The sequence below is a fragment of the Sturnira hondurensis genome, unplaced genomic scaffold (genome assembly GCF_014824575.4).
Source record: "Sturnira hondurensis isolate 20B ecotype Veracruz unplaced genomic scaffold, ASM1482457v3 Scaffold0019216, whole genome shotgun sequence".
Taxonomy (NCBI): domain Eukaryota; kingdom Metazoa; phylum Chordata; class Mammalia; order Chiroptera; family Phyllostomidae; genus Sturnira; species Sturnira hondurensis.
The window spans coordinates 6,978,350-7,001,785 of NW_028091847.1; the positions used below are offsets into that span (position 1 = coordinate 6,978,350).

At 43.4% G+C, this 23,436-nt stretch overlaps 1 protein-coding gene and 1 pseudogene across 1 annotated transcript in view; both read left to right on the top strand.

Moving 5' to 3' along the window:
• Nucleotides 1-23,436, top strand: part of KCNH1 (potassium voltage-gated channel subfamily H member 1) — a 320,423-nt gene that overhangs the window by 196,442 nt on the left and 100,545 nt on the right. The window contains exon 8 of the mRNA XM_037027620.1: nucleotides 22,432-22,631. Coding sequence (XP_036883515.1) covers nucleotides 22,432-22,631 — 200 coding nt within the window. The remainder of the gene's footprint in view (nucleotides 1-22,431; nucleotides 22,632-23,436) is intronic.
• On the top strand, nucleotides 8,118-9,973 carry LOC119004266 (acidic leucine-rich nuclear phosphoprotein 32 family member B-like; annotated as a pseudogene).

Consider the following 23,436-nt stretch of genomic DNA (forward strand, 5'->3'; position numbering starts at 1 on the left):
GCCTGGATGATCCTCTTTCAAGATGACTCACTCACATGGATGGCAACTTAGGTCCTGGATATAGATTGGGAACCCAGTGGGAGCTTTAAGCCAGGGCTTCCAGTTGCTTTCCAGGTAGGCCTCTTCACAGGCGGCTTGGGCTTCCTTGTAGTATACAGGCGGTGTTCCAAGTGTGAGTGTCCCAGGACATCAAGGCAGAAACGCATGGCACCTTGAAGTCCTAGTCTATACAGCATCTGTCCTATCATGCTATATAGGCTGATGCACTCACGAAGGCCTACAGGGGTAAAAATGAGGAGGACAGACCCATTGACGGGTGTGTAGTAAGATTATAGAAGAGCGTGTATGACAGGACATATTGTTGTAACCATCTTTAGAAAACAGAACCTGCCATACAAGTTGTTCGTTCATTCATTCGGTCAACAAATATTTATCAACTACTCCCTATGTGCCTGGGAAGGGTACTGTTAAGGCCTGGATATTCAAAGATAAACAAAACAGGATGACTGTCTAAAGAAACTGATAATTGCAGGAAAGAAAGGTGATCTGTTATAAATAACTGTCTGTAGTAAAATGTTTTAGGTACTTTGGCAGAAGTTTGTACTGGTGACAGCTCAGGAGAAGGGGAGGTGGTACAATTCCTCAGGGCGGTAACGTGTGAGTTGGCTCTAGAAAGGAGCATAAAGCAACGGTTCTCAAAGTGTGGCCTGTGTGTCCGTGGGGGTCCCCAAGACATTTTCAGGAAGCTTGTGAGGTCAAAGCTGTTTATACAATAAGCCCTGGTCGGTGTGTCTCAGTTGGTTAGAGCATCAACCCATACACCAGAAGGCTATGGGTTCAATTCCCAGTCAGGGCGTGTAGCTAGGTTTCAGGTTTGATTCCTGGTCCAGGCACCTATGTGAAGCAACCAATCAATGCTTATCTCTCACATTGATGTTTTCCTTTCTCTTCCTTCCTTTCTCTCTGAAAGCAATGAAAAAAATTGTCTTTGGTTGAGGATAAGAAAACAACTACCTGATAATACTAAGACATTAGTTACCTGTTTTATTTTGTTGGTATGTGTACTGATGACGCAAAAGCAGTGGTGTGTAAAACAGTGGGAGCCTTAGCATGAATAAAGACCATCTCAAACTGTACAGAGTTGCCATTGTATCCTTCACTGCCATGTACTCACTGAAAAGTAAGAATCCCGTTGCACCTATGAATGCCCTTGATGAAGCAATACAAATAATTAAATTATTGAATCTCAGCCCTTGAGTGTATATTTTAATATTCTGCATGACAAAACGAGAAGAACACATGAAGCACTTATGCACACTGAAATACGGTGGTGGTTCCAGGGAATGCTCTTGTGTAGTTGAAGTCTAAGCTGAAAGAGCTGTTGTGTTCTCTCATGCTGATTTCATTGTTCTCGAGTACATTTTTACTTGAGAGAACAACTGACAAACTGTGGTCATTTACACTGGGCTATTTGGCAGATGTTTTCCCAAAAACCAATGAGGTGAGGCGGGCCCATCATCTTAGGGGAAACAACTGACAGTCTTTGTTGCCAATTATACAATCAAAGCTTTCAAGCAAAAATTAGAATTATGAAAAACTGGTATCTATCACCATCGGTTTGACAGTTTTCAAAACCAGACGATTTGATGTGATGGATGGTGCTATTAACAAATTGGGTTTTCTATAGTCTTTAATGAAATGTGTTCACTTTTGGAAGACCTGCCTAGCTCAATGAACTCATATGTTCCAAGAGATCAATGCAGGATGTTACAAAACTACGTATGGTTAAAGACCTATTCCAAGTGCAAGGCTGATCAATGTATCATTAACAGAGTATGAAAAATTCATTAGTTTGGCCTCAGGTTAAACTCTAAGAAACTGCCATTTGCTGAATTTTAGGCTAGTCTCAAAAAAGAACATCTTATTAAAATATTTCTCCCTTTCCCAACTGCATATCTGTGTGATACTGGATTTTCTTCACCTGCTTCAACCAGAAACATCACTTCAGATTGCATGCAGAAGCACGTATGAAAATCTCGCCACCATCTATTAAGCCAGACACTAAAAAGCTTTGGGAAAACGTAAAGCTATAATACTCTTCTTATTCATTTTTAAAAATATTTTGGGTTATAGTGTTGTTTTTGATAAAATATGTTATCTGTTAACCTATAATGAGTTTATTCTTATTCTTAAATAGGTAACTAAATATTTTAATAATTTTCTCCAATTTCATTTCTAATATGATGAATAGCAATAGATATAATCCACATTAAAAACAGCTTTGTGTTGTCCTCAGTCTTCTAAGAGTGAAAAGATGTCCTAACACCCAAGTTTGAAATCCAAATTCAAGGGGGCCACATACCCCCAAATAATGGATATGCTGGGACCAAAGACTCGGGATTTTGAGTGACTGAACTGGGTATATTCAGACTGCTGGACGAAGCTCAGGTGGGCTTCAGGGAGGTGCAGGGGACAGAGGAGAGGGGGGAGGGGTGAGGCTGGCCAGTAGGGAGGGGACAGTGCAGTGATGGAGGATTCAGGCCTCAGACTGCCTGGGTTCAATTTGGGTTGTCACTTGGTTCTGGTGGGCTTGGCACCAGTTATTTAACCTTTCTGTGTCTTAGCTTTAAAATATTTAAAACAGAGTTAATGACAGTGCCGATTATCTAAGTCTGTGCGCATTAAATGAAATAATCTCTCTACAACTCTTGACATAGTGCTTGGCACAAAGAAAGCGCTCAAATATTGGGTATTGTTCACAAAGATGTTTTTGGACTCTAGTAAGAGAGAGTTTGGAGGGTCTTAGCAAGAGGAAGACATGACTGGATTAAGATGTGCTTAGAGAAGAAATAGAGAGAGGGTGTGCATGGTAGGGGGGACTTGTCTTGATGCAATTTGGTCCTTGGGGGAAAGCAGGTACAGCCGAGCTCCACTGGCTACTTTTGGGGTCAAAGTGTTCACTCTTGGGAAGGCTCTTGGGGTATCTCAGTGCCCCACTTATTTTAGAAACTATTTTATATACAACTGGGAATCTGTTCTCTTTAGTAGAAAATTTTGCTGACCCATTGACTTTCAATTTTGGGTTGATTTTTGTTCTCCTTCTACTCATGTGCATTACTAGTTACCAAATCATTTCACTTTCCTCAGGTAATTGGTGGCCTGGTGCCCATTCTTACATGACCAAAGTCTTGAGTGTAGCCAAGAGTTACCATGGGTGCAATCAGCAGAGTCAGGCTGGTCTGGAGGCAGCTCACAGGGACATGGCACGCTGATGGCCAAGAAATTGCTTGGTTATTACAGAGAGTGAAATTTAGTTAATCAACAATGTATTGAGTTCGCTCTGTGCCAGGTACTGAGGAGCAAAAGAGGTGAAAGAATACTTCTCACCCCTGCCTGAAAGAAGCTTGCAGGTCCTTTTGGTGGTGTGTGGGAAGCCGGGGAGGGGTGAGTCATGTTTGCAAATAATTGCATTGTGAGTTTTGTGTGACAAGTGCTGAAACAGAAATAAAAGCCAAGTGCTTTGGGAATCCAGAGGAATGTATGCTTCAGGCTTGGGGAGGCTGGCCAAGGCTTGATGGCACTTGAGCTGAGCCTTGAAAGAGGTGTCATGTTCTAGCAGGGAAGAATAGGCAGATAAAGGTCTTTCTGTGGAGAGACAACATAAATAAATATACAGATGAAGAGCAGGCAGAGTCAACAACATAACTGTGGGGGCCAGTGCAAAATGAAAATGCTAAGCCTCCTTCAAAAATGGTGAAAAATTCCAAGACAGTGACACCAGAGCCTTCACCCAAGCATGGAACTTTATGATGGCAGAGGCCATGCAACTGTGCAGGGGGCACACCCTTGGATGTGTCCCGAATGCAGGATGCATACAAAGAAGTGGAGGTCAGGCTTATCTGCAGCATAGCTGTGTGAGAGTGACGAGTGGAAGATAAGTGTGCACAGGCAGGTTGGAGCCACGAGCTTGGGTGTCATGCTCAGGAGGATGGACTGGATGCTGAGCTCAGTGTGGAACCTCTGAAGTCTGGAGCTGGGAATGGTATGGTCCAAGCAGTGTTTTGGGAAGATAGTGGCGGCATTGTACAAGTAGGACTTGAGGTGGTTTGGGAGGGGTTGAATAGAGGGCAGGGGCTTGGGAAGAGACTGGAATATGGACCTGTAAGAAAAGAATGGTTCTGAACACTGGAAGAAGCAGCGGGGATGGCGTGGAGAAAATGGATGCAGAAACATATCAGAAGTAGAGATTTTGGGTAACCAAATTGAGAAGGACGAGGAAAGGGGTGTGCAGGAATTATACTAAAGTGGTTAGCCTTGGTGGTAGCCTTGGACTGATTAAAAAAAGTCAAAGGAGAATTGGCAGGTGAGAAATTGGGCGTTCAATCCATGCTATTTGACTAACTGGCTGATTATCCTCAGTGATTTTATTACTCTGCTAATACTTAACCAAAGCAATAAGAGTTAAATGGTGGAAATAACTGAGTAATAGGAATTCTCCAGCGAAGGGAAGTCCTGTACCCTCATTAATTCAATGAAGCTCTGAAAATGCCCGTGGGTCCATAGCACACACTAGTGGTGCGGTGAGGTGAGCAAGCTTTGGTGAAGCTTTTGGTGAAGTCCAAGCACGTACGGCTTCAGTCCCTGCGCACCTGCCCAGCCACCTCTCTCACGGCATCCGGCCCATTCCTGGGCTCCGAGGCTGAATCAGTTGCTTTGTTTGGTAGTCTTCCTTCCTCACTCCACCGCCACAGTTTTGACTCCCATGTGTCTCTCAAGGCGCCCTCCGGGCGTACTGTTCGCTCTCGACCTCCACCACCCCCCTGTCTAGATGGCTCCCCAACCACAGCGCATCTTACTTACCTAGTCATGTGGGACCAGGTCTTATCGAACCTCGTATCTGAGTGCTAGTGCCATGCCCATCACAAGGTAGATGCTGGGTAAATGTTTGCAGAACAAATGAGTGAGTGAGGAGGTCAAGTTTGTCCCCGAGGCTGAAGCTGAAAGCCTATTCAATTTCAGATTAAATAGTTGACAGATTTTAGTTCCAGAGAAGGCAGGGGAGCTGCAGTTTCTAAGCAGCAGACAGTATACTGCTGCTGGTTAAACAACCAAGCACGAACTGGGGCTCAGAAAATCCTGTGTCACCAGTTTTGTCATCCTGACACCCCAGCCCACCTGTTGTGTAACCAGAGACCTGGAAGGAGCAGGGCTATGCCAAGAGTGAGACTGAGGTGGGAGCGGTCCACACTAGTGGACTGGCTGTGGAGCCTGTAAAAATATCAAAATACCAACGGAAAGTTGGACTATTTCTATTATCACCAGGAGCTGGCGTTTTTAACTGACGTCAGTGATAAAATACCCCTCCCCCTCAGAGACGGCCTCACTGCCTTCTCCCACCAGAATGCACCCCAAGCCCCACTGCAGAGCTGTGCAGAGTTTTCACCATGCCTCTCTGGGCAGAGTGCAGGCTATTCATCTGCTCTTCCTATAAGCTTAGGCCCCTCAAATCTTCCTTATCCCTCATATTGGTAATGTCATGGAGACCTTCCTAGGGCCCTGCCTGTCCCTTCTCAAGGCCTCTATATCCCTCCTTTCAGAGTCAGGGAGGCACCCAGAAGGGCCCATAGGCTCTGAGGAGCCTCTCTGAGTGGAGTCGGAATCTGAGTGTTGGAAGCGGGGGCTGTCGAGGAGCCAGGATCTCTGCCCATGTACACCTGCCCGAGGGGAGCAATGTCTCACTCACTCCGTGCGCACATCCTTCTGAAACACCTTCCCTCCTCTTGGCTGAATGGAGTTGGAAAAGATTTCAAAAGCTATAGAATGGCAATTTGAAAACTTTTACTAGGCAACGTTTTGTATCAGAATTAGCAAACAAGTTAATTTGTTAGTGTATATTGATATCCCGTCTCGTGTGGTGATACCAGTATGTCACTCATAAATAGCAGCTGTAAGAATGAGCACCCGCTGGAGGGCTGCTCTGATCCCTCCCCTGGAACCCCGTGTGCCTCTAGAGAAGCATGCGAATCCTGGGATGCTGGTTGAGCTTGTCCTGTCTGTGCTGAGCTCAAGGGAAGACTTACCAGCTATAGAATAGGAGATCCACTGCCTCCGGGATAAAACCCGAGGACGCCCTTCATGATACGGGTTTTCTCACCCCCAACTTCCTGTCTAGGATCACACCACCACCATCCTTGCATTCTGGCCACCAGCTTTGCTGAGAGATGTCCACTTGCTCAGACAAGCTCTGTTCTCTTAACCTTCCCACCTTGGTCATGCTCTTCCTTTGCCTGGAAGTTTCCATGTACTCCCACTCCCTCGTTTACTGGAATATTTCACAGCTAAGTTCTGGCATCTTCTCATGGGGGAGGCCTTTCTTTGCTCACTCCCCCAGACGGGGTCAGGTGCATGCACGCTTTGTTTCTGTAAATCCGTGTTGCAGCGAAATAATCTCACCTGTCTTCCTGCCCATGTTGTCCTTGTCCCTGCCTTCTACCCCTTTGTCTATTTCCAAGTCTAGAACACCTTCCCACGTGCTTCCTTCTAACCTCGGCTTTGCCCCTCCAGCAGAATGATTGGGGGGGGGGTTGTTTCTTCTGCTTCTCTCATGGCTGGCCATGTTTCACTAAGCACTGTTCTTACAGTCCCTGAGAGCCACCACCAAGTTCAGTGCTGGTGTGTGGTGAATCTGACTCAGAAATCTGGAGAAATCCACCCCTAAAGCCTTTTTGACAAAAAAACACCACTATCAACAGAAGAGTAGAATCCAGTGATTTCTGATTGCTGTTTTTTGGAGAATTTATCCAGGTATGTGAGATATGTAATCAAATAGCTCAGCAATTTTCAACCGGTGTGCTGGTTGAAAAGAACTCCGAAAACATACCATACCCAACTATTTCATCAGGGGCACTGACCTCTTTTCCCTTAGGTTGTCAAATAAAAAAATAATAACAGCCAACACAACAATAGCAGTCCAGTGTGAATGAATCAAAATTATACCTATTTGGTTCAGATCGGCAAAAGATATGATTTATTTTTGGTGTGCTGCAGAATTTTAGTAATTAATTTATATGTGCCATTGGACGGAAAAGGTTGAAAATCACTGAAATGGCTAAATACAAGCTGAGTGCTGTTTTTTTCCTCCAAAACTCAATGTATCTGACACTGCTAAGCTTAATTTTCCTTTTTCTCTGTACCTTCAGGGTGCCCCTGAATGTCTTGTAGCCCTGGTGCTTCAAGGGCAGAAGGCCCACACCCTTGGCCGGTCCTTGGCTGCCGTGGTGGACACTCAAAGCTCAGCTCTTTAAATCCTGCCGAAGGCTCTGTGTCTTCTTCCTGACACTTGGCCAGCCTTCCTTGGCCACCTGTCTTCGTGAAAAATAATGACCTGCTAATTTCAAGGCCTAAAATTGCCTTTTTTTCCTCTATACTAGTAATCTTTCCTCTTCCAAGGGAGAAAAGAGAAAAAAGGAAAGCTTGTGATGTTTTTCTAGTCTCTATAAAATGTCAGTCTAGCCTATAATTATTTCTTTTCAATGGGGAAAAACTTCATTTATCAATTTTGTTACTAATTCTTCAATGAACTATTCCCTTCCCCCCTTTTTAAAATCACCAGTACCCAATTATTATTAAGCACTTCATGGCTAAGCCTGTTGTTTTACAATCAGTTTCATAGAGACACCATCCTCTTTTCCTTGACCATCATGAAAACAGTTGAACACAGGCAGACTTTTACAAAACCGGAAATGCACTGTTCACTTGTAGACTCATTTAGAGGCTCACGGATGGGGATGAGGTAACGGTGCCTGTAAGAATCATGGGGAGCTTTTCAAAGTCTACATGTTCACCCTCTTCTCACCCCACTTCACTGCTGGGTATGCCCAAATGTAGGAAAATGAAAATTTTACAAAGCTCTCTTGGTGATTCTAATATGCCCCCTGGTTGAGAATCATGGTCAAGTAGGTTACAGCTAGATAGAACCCATCCGATATAGTTCATGTCCCATGAGTTAGGGAAGTGGGATGGGGGAAGTCAGCTGTGATGATTTTGGACACTTCTGGAAGGGTTTTTGGTTGGATCTTGAGTAAAAATAACATAGCAACAACTCCTATGTGCTGAGCATGGGCTGTGTGGAGCTCTTCATATACGTCATGTTGAAAACTCATAAGAAACCTACTGTAAGGCCGTTGGTATTATCCCATTTTTACAGATGAGAAAAGTGGAGCCCAGAGAGAGACGGTGCTTTGCCCAGAATCACACAGCAAGTGAACAACAGAGTTGGTGCTTAACCCTTCCGCCATTGTGGTCACAGCTCTGACTGCCTCAATGTGTCAGAGTTAGCGGGAGGGGGGCAGCAGAGGGTCATCATGTGGGCTAATGACAAGAGAATTATTTCCTACCTGAGCAAAATCTTTGTGGAAGAAAGACATCTGGGCTTATAAGAAGCCCTAAAGCCAATTATGGCCATCACTTTTAGGCTGGAAATTTTTATCTATCGATAGATATTTTTTCCCCAAAGGAAGCACTTCGCAGTGTCTTGTAGGCATGCTGAATTGTCTCGTAGGCACACTGTCTCTAAGAAGATGAGAAAGACCAAGTTTTTATCATCACGAATAGATCTGGTGTAATACCATCCACTTCCTTTTTTCTAATCCCACAATTATAACTTATAATCATAGTCATTTGTTGGAGGTCAGAGGGACTTCAGATCCCACGGAGTCCTGTCTCTTGTTGGACTCCCTCAGCTGGCAGGTTTATCTACTCAAGGAAAGGCAGCAGAGTGCTGAGCAGTCATTCTCAGCTGGGGGCAAATTTGCCCGCTGAAGGGCTGGCAGCATGTTTGGAGACATTTTTTTAAAAAATATTTTATTTATTTATCTTTTTAGAGGGGAAGGGAAGGAGAGAGGAAAGAAACATCAATGTATGGTTGCTTCTCGTGCATCTCCTGCAGGGAACTGGCCCCTGCCGGAAACTGGCCTGCAACCCAAGCATGTGCCCTGGCTGGGAATCGAACCGCGATCATCTGGATGTTTGGAGACATTTTTTATCATCATAAATGGAGAGTGCTACTGGTATCGGTGGATAGAGGCCAGGGATTCTACTAAACACCCTTCAACTCAGAATACAGCTCCTGTAGGCACCTTCTCACCTGTAAGCATGGTGCTGGGTGCAGCAGGGTTTGGGGAGACCAGGGCTGTGGCCCAGCCCTTTTCCTCCCTGCTTTCTCTTGCTCCATTGAGTAACTTGGCTCTGAGACAGCCTGGGACTGTGCCCTGAGCCTCTGCCCTGGCAGGCCTCTCATGATGGCCTTGCTGAGACAGTTAAGTTTGAAGAGGCAGGGAGGGGGACGCATGGATCTAGAGCTGAGGAACTGGTTTGCAAACTTGTCCTGGACAATTGCAAATCAAAGAACGGGAAAACGGGGAGTTTAACAGCTAAATTTGTGAACTTAGAGTTCTTGTGTTTAATAAGTATAGGCATGATTTCAGTTTCAACCCTCCCCAGACCAGCTAAATGGAGAAAGCTTGAGTTCAGTGACAATAGCATCTTTGGAGGCCTGGACAGGGAAGCAGGAAAAACTTCCACACCTCACACATCTAAACTTCAGTGAAAATAACAGCACCTTGGAACCTTGGAAAAAGTTGGGATGTGTAGAAAGCCTGGATCCGCTTAACCGTGGGGTTATTAATCTGAATGACTACTGAGAGTGTCTTCAAGCACCTGCCCCAGCTGACATACCTGAGTGGCTATGAGAGATAAAGGAGAAATCCCTGACTCAGGTGCCAAGGTGGATGGAGTAGATGAAAAAGAGAATGGTGAGCAGGAAGAGTATAAAGATGAAGGTGAAGTCAGTGGGTAGGTAGCAGAATCTAGATGTGATAGAGAAGTTGATGAAGGAGATGAGGATGAACATGAGGATGTAGAGGAGGAAGAAAGCCAGAAAGGTGAAAAGACAATGAGAACCAGTGAAGGTTAACACGCTTATTTAAATGGCTTTAATATTTATCTGTTATTTTAAATGGCTTTATTAATTAGACTCTCTTGGATGATTCATATTAAAGAATCATCTCAGAAATGTAAAACTTAGAGCTCTCATTATGAAGTAAAGCAAGACCTGGGTTTGCCAGTTCACAAGCTAGTCTACCTTTAGCCGGGTTTAACTGTAACTAAGTGGCCGTCTCTTTGCAATCAAGAACTCAGCAAGCACAAAATAAGTGCAAGTAGCAGATTATTCAGAGACCTTTCCAACCTCTATCTGACCTTCTTGATTCATTTGCAGAAGTAATTGCCTGTGGAAATTGATGTGCTTTTATCTGTTGTGCTATTAAAGCGCTGGTTGGAATGAGGTTGCACAGATTACATTGGTAATGGGTTAGCACAGAGTGGGAGCTGACGTTTTATTCGACAGATGAGAAGTACCTGAAAATAACCTCTGTCTCCCCTGTAAGAATTTTGCTTGTTAAGTGACATTCACCAACACAGCAGAGTGTCAGTGTGGTATAGGAATGTGTGCTATTTTTAGCAGGATATTAAATGAGAGTTTGCAGGCTTTTCTTATTATGTAATGGGGAGTGCGTGAGTGTTTCATATTCCTTGATTGGGGGGGGGGCTTTCTGCGTCCAGGCAATAGCCATCCAGCTTGAGGAGGAATGGGGGCATAGAGCCTACAGGAAATTTGGAGCTGAGTAGTAGTCATTTCCATCAAAGCATCCCGTGCACCAGGGTATAGTCAGTTGCCCCTGTTATTTCAGGGGGATAAGTTCTAACACCCCTAGTGGATGCCTGAAACCGTGGATAGTAGCAAACCCTATATACTGTGTACCGTATTTGTATCTATCCATAGATATTTTTTCCCGAAGGAAGCACTTCACAGTGTCTTGTAGGCACACTGAATTGCCAGCGTCACTACTCTTGCACTTTGGACCATTATTAAACAGAATACACACGACAGTCAGTCAATCTGATTACCGAGTCAGGTAGTAAGCAGAGTGTATGCAGAGTGGATGTGCTGAAGGAGAGGACAACTCACGTCCTGGGTGGGATGGAGGTGGACAGCTCCAGATTTCATCACCCTGCTTAGAACAGAACATGCTTAAAACTTATGACTGCTTTATTTCTGGGAGTTTTACTGTGGGTGACCCTGGGGTCTGGAGAGCTCCCTTAGAAAGTAAGACCGCGGGTGAGGAGAGACTGCGGCATCGCTAACCTGTGGGGTCGCTTTCCCCCTGTCTCCTGGCCTTATTGCCATTGTTCTGTCTGGGTAGCCTCCTCCACAGCCTCTTTCTGCTTTTTCATTGTGGCTGGGTATCCCCCTCCTACCTCAACCATGTGATTGGAGGGTTGGAACTTTCAGTCCCCCTCCCCCAGACACTGCAGATTGAGTTCAGTCACCATTGGCCAATGATTTAGTTAATCATGCCTACATAACGAAGCCTCCATAAAACCCCAAAACGACGAGGTTTGGAGAGCTTCCATGTTGGAGACCCAGAACACGTATCATGTGCCACCGTGCCCTAGGCAGCTCTTTGTCTAGCTGTTGAGTCATATCTTTTAACATTCTTCATAATAAACCAGTAATCCCTGGCTGAGTAGCTCAGTTGATTGGAGCGTCGTCCTGATTGGCTAAGGGCACATGCAAGAATCCACCGATAAATGCATAAATAACTGGAACAACCAATCAATGTTTCTCTCTCTTCCTCTCTTTCTCTAAAAACCAATAATAATAAAAATAATAAAACTTCAGCATTCTAGTGAATAAACGGGTTTCCTGAGTTCTGTGAGATACTCTAGAACATTCACCAAACCCAAGAAGGGAGTCATGGAAACCTCTCGTTTATAGCTAATCCGAAGCACAGGTAACAACCTAGACTTACACCTGGCCTTTGAAGTGGAGGGTGGTCTGTGAGCCTGAGTCCTTAGCTTGTGGAATCACTGCTCTCAGAATCAACTTGAATTGTAGGACACTCAGCTGGTGTTGGAGAATTGGAGGTAGTGTGTGGAGAAACCCCACCTATGTCCATTTGAGTCCAGAACCCTTACCTTCTCCAACTGAACCTGAGCAGACTCACCTCTTCGGGCTGATCTGTTTGGTGGTTACAGAGCAGCACTTACTGGGCTTCCACGGGATGCAGAGGAAGGTGCCCCTGCAATGGCCCCACCGTGTTTCCTGCACTCCAAAAGGTCTTCTGCTTAAGGAAAAGCACAAGCTACATATCAGAGTAGGATGTATCCACTCAAAGCCAAGGCTAAAGGGACTAGGATCCAGGGGTGACTGATGGAGAGAAGTTAATACTGGGTGGTTCAAGAAGAAAATATAAGGCTTATTCCAGATCTACCCCATGCCAGCATTGCGATTGTGTTCATCATGTAAATTCATTGAATCATCACAGAAACCCGAGTGGTGGAAATTACCCTTAGGACTTGAGTTAGTGTCAGGACTAATAATTCAAATCCAGGGTTCCTTCTCTTCAGAGCATGAATTATTTTCATAATACCATGTTACTTCCCCAAAACACAGCTGACTCACCTGAGTATTCATTTAATGTTTGTGGAATTAAGAACTCGGGGATAACCTAACCATCCTGCAATTAATTATTATTATTATTTATTGAGCTTTTATTATATACCAGGTACTGTGATGAACATTTTATATATATTAGTTCACTTATTAAAAATAAACTATAAGGTGATTAACTCATTATATGTGATGAAATTAGAGAGGGTGAATGACTATCTTGTGGTGGGTAGTGGAACCAGGATCCCAAATTGCAGCTTTTTTGTTTCCAGAGTGTACTCCTTGTGTTCTCCCTGCCGTGGCAATGAGTAGTTAGTTACTTCCTTTCTTCCATCATTAACTACCCGTTTCTTCCCAAGACTCATAGCTATGGATTTCAAGTCACAGGACATGGGATTTAAAAAAATTAGCCTCCAGTTGCCATGCCAATAGAAACATTATCCTCACACCCACTCCATCATCATCCCATTAGAATCAGCAAACACAGTAATAGCAGTGAAGACCAAGAGCATTGCAGTCATTGTCATGAAAGCCGTATGAAATCCAATAAGGGCTAGTGCGGTTCCCAGGCCCGTGCCCTCCCTACAACCAATACACCTCCTGCTTACCCTTCTGTAAAGGGTAATCCATGAGTAGCTTCAATCCATGAGTAAGTAGTCAGTATTTCCGCCAAAGTGTCAAAGAGACAGCATTTATGGAAGGCTGAGACTTCTTTGAAGGCTTTTGTGTCTCATAAGCTTAGTTTAAAATAGCTCTCTCTGGATTCCAATATTTTCCTATAATGGTAAATGTTGAGTTCATTTATGTAATGAGAAGACCATAGTCATCATGCGGGGTAGGTGTTCGAGGTTATTGTCTTAATGAAATGTCCTCTGATGCGTGTGTTCTTGACCGTTGACTCCAGGGCAATTAACTGAGAGAGAAGATAACATGAGTGTCTCTATATTCCAGCTCAGTAGTCTGGGTACTTATACATGGTATCTCATTTAATTTCCTCAACAACCCAGGGAAATGAGCATGTGGCTTTCTTTTTGTCAAACTGACAGAAATGGAGGGAACAAGAAATGATTTGTTTCTGGCCACACAGCTCTCAGTGGCTGAGCTGGCATTTGAACCCAGGAGAGTATGACTTTAAGACCTCATCTTTCTTTTCTTCTCAGGAGACAATATGTGGGTGCAGAAGTCACTGGGCTCACCTGTCAGGATTTGCTGGGCTGCCCTTAACATAGAAAGGAGAAGAGTCCACTTCTTAGCTCCTCTGCTTTGGTAGACGCTTCTTGCTGTACCTCTTGGAATAGAAGTGAGAGGGTGTGTCTGGACTGCTCTGAGCTCTCAGTGCCAATGTTGTATGTGCTCATGACCTTCCCCCGCCAAACCCATCTGTCTTGATGAGAAGCTCATCCTAATCAGCAAGCTAATGGGAAATTAAGGATCATAAAAGACTGCTGATTTTATTTTAAGGGAAATTTATATTAAAAAAGAGGGGTTTTTTTCTTCAAAAGAAATGAAGTAATTAAGTTTCATTAAAATAAGTAGCAGTTAGGCATAATTTCAACAGCTATTTTATTTCAGGCACTATTTGATTTAAAAGCAGGAATTGGAAAGAGCTTGTACTGCCTCAGTTTTTCCTGTTGGTCCCTAGGAGGTCTGGGCATAGTAGATAGCCAGGGTATGAGCAGAGGTGAAAGAAGCAGAGAAGGAGAGAGACAAAAAAAAGAGAAAATAATTTATATTCTATATTCAGGAAATGGGCTCTTTCTAAATAAGCTACTTTTTCCTTTCAATCTGCCTAAACCTACTCTCAGAAAAATAAATGGTGAATAATCCAACCGACCTTGAAGAACAAACTGATGTTTATTGCCATAGAGTTTGGCAACATATTCTGGAATAAAACATGAACTGCAATAGAAAATAGAAAGTTGTGGTCCTTGCTTCTCAAAGTTCGCACCAGTAAGAGAATCACCTGGGAACGTGTTAGAAATATAAATTTGGGGGACATTCTGTGAAGTTTAAAACGACAACCCTAAAGTTGATGGCATTGAGGACTCTTTGGCATCGACTCCAGCCAGGCCACCCTGCAGTGAATTCTCACAGTAGATGACCTTGTTGACCCAAAGCTTTTAAGCAGTTTTCTAGGGCCTTACTTTAAAATATGTGCATCTAAGGATTACCACATCTTTTTAAGATGAAAATCAGGCAAACAAAAATGAAGTGGGAAAACAAACACCAAGCAGGGAGAAGAAAACTTAAAAATATACAGGGTCCGGATGAAATAATGCCATTGAGGATGGTTGGTGGGGTACATGAGTGTCTTGTATGAGGTGGACAGCAATTTGAACATTTCATCTAAAATGTCCTATGGTGTGCTTGAGTGTGACATTGTTATGTTACAGAATTACATGCTTATGATTTTGTAATAAAAGATTTTTAATGTAATAAAAAGGGTGTTATTTGTGCTGGACCCTGTATTTATTGCTGATATCCTTAGAAAACAAGAAAATATATTATATTGATGAAACAGAACAAAATGCCATTGAAAAAGAACATTCAGAAAACAAAACATTTCATGGTAATTGCAAGTATGATAGCAAATAAAAATTAAGCAAAGAGGATAGAAAATAAAAGTTGAAGAAATCTTTTATAAGATTAGAAAACCAGAGAGAAAGATAAGAAAATTAGATTAATCCCTGAGTCTGACACTTGAAAAACAGGAGATCTGAGAAACAGAAAGAAAATGAAGAAGAAACCATCAAAGAGGGGAGGGAAGAAAAGATGACCAACTGTAATTGAACAACAATAAAATAATTTAAATTTTAAAAAAAGAAAAGAAAAAGAAAAAAGATGAGATATAAATAACAAATACTAGTTACATTTAAAGTAATGCTCATTTAAAAAAAAAGAGACCTTCAAAGAGATAACCCAATAACTACATGAGGTGATGGATGTTAACTAAACTTAATGTGGTGATCACTTCTCAATATATACATCACGTCAATGTGTTGTCCACTTTAAACTAAGACCATGTTCTATGTTTGTATTGCATTAAAACTGGACGAAAAAGAAGGGCCAGAGAAATCTTTTGCCAGGGTGACTTTGAAAGCCTACCTCCATTTTTAAGAATTGTCTTTTCAGTTATTGTTTTTTCCTGATTTGTCTCCTTTATCAGTATTCGTTCTCCCTGTGTATTCACTCGTCTCATGCTTCTTCAGTCTTTTTCTGTAATTTGGCGTGAGGGCTGGGAGAGACGTCAGAGAGTTAATGTGGCTCCAATCCTAGGGACCCGTCCTCTGTGACTAGCATGTCCCATCATTGCCGAATGGAGTTTCCAGATGAGGAGCTAACAAAGGCCTTGTTGGCTTTTGCTGGGAGTTAATATTACAGAAACAAACTTGGCATAATGGTAGAGTCAGATTTAAATTTGATTCTATGTATCATCAGGAACTTTACAAGAAAAGTTGGTTTGGATAGACTCATAAATTACCAACAGAGGGCAATCATTTTTTTATCATTACAAAAAGGAAAAAGACTCATTTTAGTCCTTTCTATATCTCTAAGCTTTAATGCACTTGTGGAGGAAGCTATTTATTTATTTACTTATTTATTTCAGCCTTCTTGAGTTTAGGGATAAATTATACTCTGCAACGTTGTTAGTTAGAAGTTAGAGTGTATTTTGCAACAGAAATAATTTCACAACTAATGTCCAACTTGGTAGAGGAGCCAGAAGTCTACCTAACCCACTGATGAGTAACGTCTACTGGTGAAGTTCTAACAGCTCTGAAGAAGCTGGCCTCCTGGAGTGCCAGAGATGCCCTGCTAACTCAGAGATGGGTTCTTTCCTTCATCACTTCCCTTTGGTTGCAGGCAGATTGACGCCCATCCAGCTTCTGGGCCCTGAAGTAGATGTCCCAAAGGGAAAGAGATGAGCGAAGGGGGAGGAATGTGGCTGATGAGTCTATAGACTGGGCAGCTCAGAAGAATGGGGAGCTAGACAGCAGGTTCAGTGTAAGTAAGAATAGCAAGGTGCTAGGACTGGCCTGTTAAATACACCTCTTGAGTCTCTCTTTTCTTCCACCAAAGATCCTAGGGGTTGAGCTACCTACTTGCTTTTCCACTGCTGTTATGTTGACCACATTTGCCCTCCAACCTGGGTTCATAGAATAGAACAATCTCTCAGTTTCCCTTCTCTCTTACCTTTTGAGAAAATGTGAAGAATTTTGTTCCAAGTGACAAAAGAAAGCTGACTCGAAATAAAAAGTATCCTTATTATGCTTCACCCCACTTTGATCTGCTAGAGAGAGAAGGAGAAGAAAAAGAAGAAGAAGGGAGGAAGGTTGGCAGGAGGGAGGAGGGGAGGAAGGAGGAGGGGTCAGCAGGGGAGGGGAGAGAGAAGAGAGAAAAAAAATTTCTTTGAAGGGCATACATTTCCAGGTTGGAAGGCTTTATTGAAAGCCCAGCATAATGGCTAAAAAGTGAATCACAGCAAAAGGTCCATTATTCTGAATTTTTAGATCATTGAAGAAGAAGCATTTCTAGAGAGAAAGAAACAAGTTCAATGTGAAGGATGAAAGATCTGAATGCTTTTGACTTCTCAATAGCAAAGGAGCACAGTGGAGAAATGCTTCCAAATTCTGGGAGAGATGCTTTCTAATCTGGAATTCTATACCCACTATACCAAGCTATTAATCGACTTGAAGAGTAAACATTACTTCTCAAAAACTGTGCTCCTATATATCCTTTCTCTGAAAGCTGTTAGAAAATGCCTTCTACCAACAAATAGGGGTAAACCAAGAGGCAGGAAGAATGGGACATGGGGATTGGGATCTCACCCGGACCCTAAAGGAAGGGACTCCCACACAGCTGCGAAGCCACAGTTCAGAAGCCTCCAGGACAGATTTCTTTACAGAAATGAAGCTGATAAACTCAGTAATGCGTTTTGATGTATTGAGAAGACACATTGATCTGTGGGAGAGTTTGGAATCAAATTGGCAGTAAGTAAACCAAACAAGAAAAGACAAATACCATTATTGGCCACCACAAAAAAAAAAAACATTGCAGAAAAGGAAAAGTAACCATAGTATATAGTACACGGCTTAGCTGTGATAGTATTCATTTATTTATGATAATGTGAATATAGGTAATTATCTGACCAATAGGATGGTAAAAAAAGAGCTAAATTCTCAGAGGTCAATGGCTAAGGGCACATATATCCTGACACTTGAAATGTCAGGATATAGCAGTTTGGGCAAGGTATTAAAATATGGAGATCAATAGCAAAACAACTGGCTGATACAGTGGAAGTGGGTGCTTCTGCAGAATAGAAAACTGGGTAAAAAGAAAGATGGCCTAGGAGAATAAGAAATTTTTCAATGACTTGGACAATTGGCTCTTTAAACTTCGTGTGTATTATCTATACAAAAACAAATACTAAATTTTAAAAAGGAAGACCAACGTTTGCCATTCTTCCCTCCAAATTCCATAGAACTATTTGCATTTAAGGGCCAGAGAATACTATCTCACTGTTCTTTGGATAAGACCTAAAACTCTTGATATGGTATAATATTAACTATAAACCACTTGAGTACAGAAATAAACCTCATAACCGAATCAGCATTTTGTCTCAGGTTGGGGAGGTCTCCTTCCTTCCTCCCCAAAATAGAAGGGCCAACTGATCCCCGTTCAGAGTCACACAAGGCTTCCTCTGCACGGAGGCTCAGTCGTGACAGTGATGTGACTGCTACACTCTCCCTCCCGTCCTCCCACGCACGTTCAGGCATCTGCTCAGGGGGTAGTTTGACTTAGCGTCTTCTCTCCCAATTAGGTTGTATTTAAGGGCATAATGCTTTATATGTGAGATATCAGTAAAGAAATGTGTACATGAAAAACACAACTTCCTTCATACAAAATTAGAGAAGGGCCCTGGTGGGCGGCTCAGTTGGTTTGAGTGCCATTCCATACACCAGAGGGGTGTGGGTTCGATTCCCAGTCAGGCCACATACCTAGGTTTCAGGTTCAGTCCCCAGTCTGAGTGGGTACAGGAGGCAACTGACTGGTGTTTCTCTCTCGCATCAATGTTTCTCTCTTTCTCCTTCCCTTCCTCTCTTTCTCCCTCCCTCAAATCAATGAAAACATATCCTCAGGTAAGGAACAATTAATAATAACACTAAAAAAATTAGAGAAGGGGCATTGAGAACAGAATTGTCCATTTTTAAGAATCATAACATTACGATAACAACGGTAATTGAATAAGGCCCTCCTGAGGACGCTGGACCTTCCAGACTCTCAGAACCAGACTGGGATGGGAGCAGCCCCGGACCGTGAATGACATGGTAGACCTGCTGTAACTGTGACCAGGACCGTGGTCTCAGGCCTGAGCCTGGTTCTCAGATCATTAACACGAGAGCTATTCTCTCTGCATTGATTTGGTGTAACTATTTTTTATGCTCAAGCTTAAATTATTTTCCTGGCAGCCATCCTGCGGAAAGCACCTGTACTGCCCACTCGTGACCTCTGGCTGATTGTGGACCGGAAAACAGAGCTGAGGCAGGACCGCCATTGGGGCTGATGGGGGCGGGGTCAGACTGACTGGGCACAGGCAGCCCCCCAGGCCCTTTGAGGCTGGTGCTGAGCCCACTCGGTGATGGGGGTGGGGGAGTAAGTGCTTCGCCCTGTAGTGCAGGATGCTGTTTAGGAGCCCAGAAGAGCTGATGTCTGCATTATTCGGGCTTTGGCTATTGCTTTTCATCTGCCTCCTTTTGTTCAGATCGACACCACTCCCTGGTAGCTCTTCAGAGCTGGCGGCACATTGCGATCCTCATTTACAATTCTCTTCAGGTAGATTTGGTCCTCGGTTTTTCAGGCAGCCGTAGCCAGCAACTGCCGAGCAGACCCAACTGAAGGTAGCCCTCCCTTGCTTCTAGATCCAGGGCTTCCTCTCACTCTGTTTTTTCCCTCCCTTCGTCTGTCAGTTAAGCCTCGGATTATCAGAAAATAATGATATGGTGTGTTCACACCATGGGGTGGTATTTATCAATAGAAAGCAATGAACTATTGATATATGCAACAAGGTAGATGGATCACAAGGATATTTTGCTAAGTGGAAAAAGCCAGTCTCAAAAGATCGTGAACAGTATGATTCCATTTATATGACACTCTTGAAATGACGTAATTATCAAAAAGAAGAGATTTGTGCTTTCCAGGGGAAGTGTGAGTAGCACCAGGGAGGTCTCTGTGATAACAGGACAGTTCTGTGTTCTGAATGTGGTGCCGGTTACATGAATCTACACATGTGATAAAATGACACAGAATCATACGCACACTTTAGAGCAATGCAAGTCTTCTGGTTTGGGTATTGGTACCGTTGTCATGTGACATGTACCCAATGGGACAACTAGGTGAGGGATTTATAGAATCTCCCTGCATTATCTTTACAACTTTCTGTGAATCTATAGTTATTTCAACACAAAAATTTTCTTTCTTAAAAGAAGAAATGAGCTATTGTTCATACGTGCAACAACATGGATGAATCTCAAAGTAATTATGTGGAATGAAGGAAACTAGTCAATACAGTACAAAAATATAAAGATGAATTGGACTACCTTACAATTAATAACTTTGATGGTGCAAAAACAATACCATCAAGAAAGTGATAAAACAATTCACAGGATAGGAGAAAGTATTTGTAAATCATATATCTGATAAAGAATTTATACATATAAATAAAATTCTCTACATGTATATATAAAGAACACTCGTGACTCAATCATTAAAAGGCAAACAACCTAACTGAAAAATAGGCAAAAGATTTGAGCAAACTTTTCTCCAAAGATATATGAATGGCCAACAGGTACATGAGGAGATACTTAAGGTACCTCATTAGCTATCAGGGAAATGCAAATCAAAACCACAGTGAGCTAGCAGATCACACTCATTAGGATGGTAATAGTAATAAAAACAACAGATAATGAGCGACAAGTATTGGTAGGGTGTTGGAGACGTTGGGATCCCTTATACACCATTGGTGAGAGTGTAAAATGCCTCAGTTCCTCAAAACATTAAACATAGAGTTACCGTGTGACCTAACAAACCCACAGCTAGGTATATACCCATGAAAAATAAAAGCATGTTAATACAACAATTAGTACATGTGTGTTTGTAGGAGCATCATTCATGATCCCAAGAAGTGGAAATGACCCCGGTGCCCATGAACTGATGAATGGATAAATGAAAAGGGCTATATTCATACAATGGAATATTATTCAATGGTAAAAGGATACACCTTGAAAACTTTGTGATAAATGAAAGAAGCTGGCCACAGAAGGCCACGTATTGTGTGATTTAATTTACATGAAATGTCCAGTATAGACAAATCTAGAGAGGCCACAAGTGGTTGGCTAGAGGACAGGACGGGGCAGATAAGGAATGACTGCAAATGGGCACAGTGTTTCTCTGGGGGATGGAAATAATCTACACTTGGATGTAGTGATGATTGTACAGCTCTGTTCATACACTAAAGCCATTGAACTGTGTACCTTTGTAGATGTATTTATGGTATGTGGATTCTATCTCAACAAAGATGTGTTTAAAAATCACGTAACATACGATTCAATGTATATGAGTGTTGAAAATGAAAGCTAATCAGTGGTGACAGAAAACACCAATGGTTGTTCAACAAGGGGAAGGTGGAGAGTAGAGAGAAGCAGGAGGGGGTGGAGAGACTAAAAAGGGACATGACAAAATTTTGGTGATAGACATGTTCGCTTGATTGTGGTAATGGTTTTATGGGTGTATACATATGTCAAAGGCTATAAAATTGTATCCTTTAAACGTGTGCAGTTTTTTGCACATTTGGCTTGTTTTTTTTAAAAGCCAGAGCACAAATGTGTGTGAAACTCACGAATCTGACAAATATTTACAGGGTGCTGGTATGGCGTTAGCTCTCGGGGGTACAGTGGCAAGGAAAAGATGGGCCCAGTCTTCAAGCAACTCGTACTTTGTCAAGAAAGAAGCACATGTTATACGAGCTCTGTAGACACGGCTAGGAGTCATGGTCACCCTTGTGGGGAGGTTTCCCGGATGTGTGGACACGGGAGCTCAGCATTCCAGGCCAACGGGAGGTGGAGGTGGGAGGTGGGGTTTTGTGATGACATTGTGGTCGTCATCCATGACACTGTAATGTAAGAGCGGCAGCAGGAGCATGGAGTACGTCCTTGCTACATCTCAGAGGGCATCGGATTTTATTCTGACCACATTAAAGCCACGCTTCCCGCCCCCCCACCCCCAGGACTCGCATGACAGTGAAATAAATGCATGGTTGTATTAACGTCCTGAGCAATAAGTGCAGAGCAAAGACAGAACTTCCTTCATCACCCTCAGCAGACTGGCTATGATTTATTTACTTGTGATTGCGCATTCCAGGTCTGTCCTTCTGTTGCACTGTTTGCTGTGTGAGGGCCAGGGCTGAGCGTCTCATTCACCTTCCCGTCCCCAGCAGGAAGCATAGTGCTGGGCACATGCCGAGGTTCGATAAAGATTACCTGCTGGCAGGTTTGGGTTGATGTGGAGCTCATAGGAACACGTCTGCCTGGTGGCCTTAGCCGTGGCTCACACTTTCTGTGGCTTTTCGAGTGAAGCAGTCCAACTGCCCCCACCTCCACCCGCCACTTGCTCCTGTCCTCGCTCTGGGCCCAGTCACGTCAACCCGAGTCCACCCTGGCTTTGTCCTGCCGGTCTGGCGTTAGGAGACTCTTCTTTGTGGCCCGCTCCCAGAGGCTCCTGGGGTGAGGTTCTCGTGGGAAGGTCAGGACAGTCTGTCCTGGAGAGGACAGCTCTGGCCACTGGCCTGCTTTGGGCAAGGTGGGTGTTCTTAGGCCCTCGTTCAGGGACCGCTCATGTGTTGTTCCTTCTCCTCTTCCCGTCTCTAGCACTTCTTTATGCCACCATCTTCGGGAATGTGACAACCATTTTCCAACAGATGTATGCCAACACCAACAGGTACCATGAGATGCTCAACAGCGTTCGGGACTTCCTGAAGCTCTACCAGGTGCCAAAGGGACTGAGTGAGCGCGTCATGGATTACATCGTGTCCACCTGGTCCATGTCCAGAGGCATTGACACCGAGAAGGTAAGGAGGGCGACACACTCAGATAAACCACTTCTCTGCTAGCTTTCCTGGGGAGACCTGGGTGCTCTCCCAGGGCGCTTGTTTTCATACCTGGCTGTACCTCAGAATTCACCTGGGGAGTTTTGTGTGTCCAGGTCCTACCCCCAGAAATTTTGATGGCTTTCAGATTAGCCTTGCTCAAAGACTAGCAGTTAAGAGCCATTATTTAGAAAATTGGAAAGTCGGGGTATGCCTCCTGGAGAAAAGAGGAACTGGAAGTCTATCTGTCCTGCATGGAATTTCCCAAATGTATGTGATAAGAATAAGGGCCACCCTGGGTGAGGTCCCTAGTATCACTGATATTCCTTCTGCCTCCGGGCAGGATGGCACCAGGCGGCTTAGCACTGCTATTGATCCTGTGTTTATTCGGACTTTCGATATTTTGCTCATCATGGACTTTTTGCATGAATTTTTAAAAACATTGCATTAAATAAACTATGATTTATCTGGATTACTGAGTTTTTAACATCCCCTTCAGTTTTGTGCCCAAGGCAGTTCTGTGATCTCACTTTAGTCTTGGTCCTCCTGAAAAGAATCTCATGAAGCGATCATTCAAAGAAGATTCCCAGCCTCCACCCCAGACCTATGGAATGAGAATCTGGGGGGAGGGTGTGGACAACCCAGAAGCCTGCATTTTTACAAGTGACCCTATTCATCAGAGAGGGCTGGGAAATGCTGAGCAAGGGCGTGTGCCTTCATCAGCGGCTGACTTGAGCAGAGCCGCACATAGCCGCCTCCTTAGGCATCAGTTTTCTCACCTGGAAAA